Source organism: Austrofundulus limnaeus, unplaced genomic scaffold (genome assembly GCF_001266775.1).
Source record: "Austrofundulus limnaeus strain Quisiro unplaced genomic scaffold, Austrofundulus_limnaeus-1.0 Scaffold84, whole genome shotgun sequence".
Classification (NCBI taxonomy): Eukaryota; Metazoa; Chordata; class Actinopteri; order Cyprinodontiformes; family Rivulidae; genus Austrofundulus; species Austrofundulus limnaeus.
This window is the reverse complement of record NW_013952486.1, coordinates 1,605,413-1,610,804: the sequence shown is the minus strand read 5'-3', so window position 1 is coordinate 1,610,804 and position 5,392 is coordinate 1,605,413. Positions and strand designations below refer to the sequence as shown.

Below are 5,392 nucleotides of genomic sequence, written 5' to 3'. Positions count from 1 at the left end.
TGTTGTTGAATGATGATCTCTTGAGTGATCCATCGACTGAGTTTCATGATGATCTCGAGAACTCTGACAACCTCTGATCTGCTCAAAAAGAAAATATCTGAGGGACCTGTGAGGGTCTGAACTGATCAAGTTATTTTATTTTGTTTCAGGGTCGTACGACCACACGCTCAAAGTGTTCGACGCCAGAACGGACAAGAGCGTGATGAGCATGGACCACGGCCAGCCGGTGGAAAGCCTCCTCCTCTACCCTTCTGAGGGACTCCTCGTCTCTGCAGGTTTGTAGCACGTGCCTTAAAATTGCATTCTTCCTCAAAACTGGTGGGTGATCAAACTTAAAYCTTGAACTTTTATGTTTAGGTGGGCGCTACGTTAAAGTGTGGGATTTGTTAAAAGGTGGTCAGCCCCTGGTRTCTTTGAAGAACCACCATAAAACCRTCACCTCTTTGGCTCTCGGCAGCAACGGACAGAGGCTGCTGTCAGCCTCCCTGGACAGGTAATGCTTGAATAGGATTCTCGAAGTCGGCGTGATATCATTCAGTCACGTGATTTCAACCTCCATTTTTTTATGGAGGAAAATAAAAGAGACGCAGCTGAAGGGAGCAGTAAACACGGGAATCTCGTGGAAAAAACACTGCTGTCCATTGTCAGTCTCATCTTTCTCTTAAACTGAAAAAAATATAACCCCCCAGACCCTCTTTTTGACTGAGGCTCAAAATTATCAGACAAGCACTAAAAAATCTACAGGAAGAAGAAAATAAAAAGAGGCGAAATTTGAATGAGATTGGTGGCAATGACGAGCCGGTGAGAGCAGGACTTTATTAATTAGATCTGTGACTTTTTACATGTTTGGATTTTATAGTTAGTGTGTAGTTTTGAGTGTTTACTCTTCATTTTAGCCAGTTTTAGTGTGTTTTAAATCAAAACAATGAGACAATTATTTTTAAACAAGAAGCACGGAGGTCTGCAGAGGCAGAACAACACCACTTTTCTTATTTCTCTCCCCTCACTCTTGCAGTTAGAAAAAAAATTATATTTTATCTCTGGRTGTATTTTTACGTGAGAAGTGCAGTCCTACAGCAACTTTTTACAATTTTTCTTATTTTCCACAAAGAGGAACTCATCCTATTTTCCCCCCAAACCAATATGTCGGCCTCCGTCTACAACGTGGTCACGTGACAAAATACCCGGCTGTTCGACTTTGAGAATGTCGTTACTTTTCATGTCCCTTTTTTTCAGAGTTATTTTAAGAGTAAACACATGAGTGTGTTTGTTGGAACCCTTTTAGATTTTAAAACAATGCTTCATTTCTTGTTAAAGTGATTCAGTTGTTGTTTTAATTWTTGTGGAAGAGTACCAACTAACTCATCCATATGTATGAGAACATCCTTGTTGTGACTTCCCTCTTTAGAGAAAAGCTGAATGAACAGTTCTGATCTGAACAGGCTCTATTTATTTTTCAGGCACGTAAAGGTCTACAACACAACCAACTATAAAGTGGTCCACAACTTTGATTATGCTGCTGCTATCCTCAGTCTGGCTTTGGCTGTAAGAAAAAATATGCATTATGTTTTATTACAAACATGCCTCTTACACAATGAATGGATTACATCTCATGCCTTGCTAGATAAGTAGTGGCATTACATAAATTTAGCTAAGATTCTGCCTTTCTTTTCAGCCAGCGGATCAGTCCATTGTCGTGGGTATGACCAACAGCATTTTGAATATCAAACACAGGAAGAACCCTGAAGAGTCGAAGGAAGTAACGCGCCAACAAAGGCGGCGTCCATCGTACCGTGTCTTTGTGAAGGGGAAGAACCACGTTCCAAAACAAGTGTGTGAATGTTAGCAGACTGATTCAAGATGTGCTCTGTTACCAAAAGACCAAAAAAAAAAAACAAGGTGCAACTTAATCGTCTTTCTTGGTTTTCAACATTTTATTTCTCTGTTTACCATCTTTTTCCAGGATGATTATCTTGTCAGTAAACCAGTGAAACAACATTTGGCCAAATATGACAAACAGCTCAAACAATTTAATGTATCTAAAGCTTTGGATACAGCCCTAGAGGTAGGTTTTCCCTCTTTTCTGAGTTGTACAATGTGCATGGCACAAACATGAACAAAGAAAGCGTCATATGGATCGTTTTTATTATTTTTGCAGACAGGCGTTCGAATAAGAAAGCCAGAGATCACTGTGGCGGTTTTAAAGGAGCTGGACCGAAGAGGAACGCTGAAGAACGCACTCGCAGGAAGAGATGAGAAGCAGCTGTCTGCGTTACTCGGATTTGTCATCGGGTACGAAGCAGATCAGGTTTTATTTCTTAATTGTGTTAAAAACAAGTATGCTAAGTGGACTGAAAAGGTTTGTTCTCATAGAGGTGAAGATTGTGTGGATTTCTGAATGTCTGAAATACTGGAGTCAGGGGAGTCGTTGGAACATGAACAATTAGGGATGCTCAATAACTTATTTTAAGAACGATAATAACTGATAACATGCCAGGAGATCAGATTAGTCAAAAATGGGTAAGATCATAACATAAATAAACAAGACAAAAACCAAAGGACACTGTAAATTATATTATTTGAAATAAACTCTTAGCAAGCAAACATTTCTTAAAGTATATCAAACAAAACAATTTCTCAAATGGCCATTTTTTTTAAATAAGGCGCATTAATTATAAAAAAAGACTAACACTGATCTCAGGTTTAAACAGAAGAGAAAAAGTCATTCCACAAGTTCAAAACAGATTATTCATGAACACAAGTTATATTCAAAGTGCATTTGTTTTTATTATATTTAATATATCATTTAAAATGTTTTTCTGCCTGAAACAGTGCTTCTGAGATAATCGTGCACAAACGATAACCTGTCAATCAAAGTGTTAATGCATTACGACTGCAACATACTTCCACACAGAGTTAGCAGCAGCTCGGCTGCTAAACTGTGGCTAACAAGGCAATAAAATCCTGTCTTTAGCGAGGGTGAACGGCTGCTTGTCATCGTTTCCATCGTTAAATTGCTTGAGATTTTTGTCCTCTTTGGCAATTTTTTGGGATTTGTCAAAAGCCTCAGCAATGATTTACGTCCCATTAGCTTGTTGTTGTTAGCATTTTTAGCAGCACAGACTTTGTGCTGCATTCAGGAGGTAACGGACGTTACATGTTCTCAAATTGGGRGTACGGTAGTTGTTCCGACCTATTTATGTTTGTAATTAAAGTTTGTCTGTAACAYACATGGTTAATTGRYAGAATAATATTAATGATTTTTAAAATTATGTGGGTTTTTTTTTCCAGCACAGAGTATTCTAATTATTTTTCTAGTGAGAAAGTTGTTTTTTCCGACGCAGCTTGAACGTTGCGCGGGTTGGGAAGGACGGGGAGCGGCTTGACCAAAAAGGATAAAAATAAATAAGCACACTTACTGCTGCGCTGGCAAACGAAACGTGTWCATATATTATCGGTTCTGTTTGTTATAATATCGKGCCGATAGTTATCGTGCACGTGAACAATCCCAGAATAAATTAAACAGGAGCGTTCATGAYGTTTTGAGTACCGGTGTTGAATTATTTCATTATAACCAGAGACATTATTTTCACCACTTTTTTTGTTTCCCTTCAGAAACATGTTTGATGCCAGGTTTACGCCCGTCCTTGTAACAGTGGCTGAAATAATCCTGGACATCTATAAGTCCGTACTCGGTCAGTCTGCAGTGGTCGACCGTCAGATGATCCGCCTGCAGGAGCAGCTGGAGAGAGAAATTGACTACCAGAGACACCTCCTGGAAGTTCTGGGCATGTTGGACACAATGTTTGCTTCCTCCCTCCCACGGCAGGAGGTTCCATGCTCCGGCACCATCAGTGGATCTAACGGGYTGGTTCAGGGAGACGCAAGTACCTCCAGGTCGCAGCTTCAGGTCACCTGAGACTTGTGTGGGAAAGAACTGCTTTTAGACTGATTTAAAATGTCTTTTTGAGACATCGGACACAACTTTTCTGTCTTTAAACATCCTCAAATACTTGTTCTGCGACAAATACAGGTATTAGATCTGCCTTGGATCCTTCATTTACAAATGACTTTTCTAACAGGTGTCACTCAGAACTGGAGCTTTCCAACGTTAAACATCGTTGTACAGAACTATTTTAATTTTTAGCTGTTTTGTACCTAAATAAAATGAGATTATTGTGTGAGATCTGAACTCTAAAAACAGAAGTGAACTTTCATCCAACTGATTATTTATTTTTGCAGCATTTGACTTTGAATAAATTAGATTTACGCAGTGTTTTTTTTTACTACACTGCACCAGTTCATCTAGCACAATTTTGAATATAATTTCTGCAAATTTCGCTTAAATTAGCAGTCTTGTGCAAAACCGTTGCCTCTATTCACATCCAGTCATTTAAAGAAAGATGTTCTGTAAATGCAGGGTTCCAAGCAGATGTGGCAGGCTGATCACTTCTGGTACAGAAAATCAAACTCAGATGYTTTTCTGCTGGGAGTGGTTGTTTTACTGAAAGACAGCAGTTGTACTGTGGGCCTTCATGGACATTACAGCACAGCAGTACGGACTCAGATTCAGACTTTACTGTCTTTTAAACAATTTACGAACAATTCAAATAAAAATAATACATTTTGAAACCTGAATTATGATAGTTATGCTTCACGTGCTCAGCAAACAGAAATGTTCACATTTTATTTTCAAAAGTTATAATTTTGGCAAAAATGTTTATTGTGTTTTATCTAAAATTGGACATTTTATTGAGCAATGTTCTGTCTGTTGTCATATAGGCTAGTCACAAGCTAATTAGCTATTATCCACAAACAAATTAGTTATTACCCACAAGCTAATTAGCTTTCAGCCAAAAGCTCATTAACTATTAGCCACAAGCTAATTAACTATCCCGTTTCTGAGCAACGAATCCACCAATCACAGCAGAGCTCGTTTAAATTAGCTTCCGGTTGATTTACGCTAATTTTGTTGGCCAATTAGTTACCTGCACAAGAAACAAGACACAAAATTTGGTTTCAGTTGTGATTTGACTACTTGGCAGGTGAGAACGAAAACATGCATTTATTGTATGAATAAATAATTGAATGGAAAAAAGGCATTTTATTGAAAGCCCTGCTTTTCTCATTTTAATTTGTAATAAGTTTGTCAGATCAGATGATGTCACTGTTGTTATGTTAGCTGACTTTTTATAGGCAGATAAAAAATATATGTTTTTGTCACTAAATCTGACTACTATAATTTTGATTAAAAAAGCGGCGTCAACTTTCCTACAGGATAAGACAAAACTGTTATTTCAGCTTTTGTCCACTAGAGGTCGCTGTACCAGTGGAATAAAAGGGTGAGAGGCTTTTTTTTTTTTTTTTTTTTTTTTTTTTTTTTTTTTTTTTT

General features: G+C 38.0%; 1 protein-coding gene across 1 annotated transcript in view; it reads left to right on the top strand.

Moving 5' to 3' along the window:
- The window catches only part of utp15 (UTP15 small subunit processome component), a 12,775-nt gene extending 7,504 nt beyond the window's left edge, over window positions 1-5,271 (top strand). Inside the window, exons 6-12 of the mRNA XM_014011774.1 lie at window positions 150-275; window positions 358-493; window positions 1,461-1,545; window positions 1,676-1,831; window positions 1,964-2,065; window positions 2,159-2,292; window positions 3,616-5,271. Of these exons, the coding sequence (XP_013867228.1) occupies window positions 150-275; window positions 358-493; window positions 1,461-1,545; window positions 1,676-1,831; window positions 1,964-2,065; window positions 2,159-2,292; window positions 3,616-3,919 (1,043 nt within the window). The 3' untranslated portion in view covers window positions 3,920-5,271. The remainder of the gene's footprint in view (window positions 1-149; window positions 276-357; window positions 494-1,460; window positions 1,546-1,675; window positions 1,832-1,963; window positions 2,066-2,158; window positions 2,293-3,615) is intronic.
- Window positions 5,272-5,392: the final 121 nt, after the last annotated feature.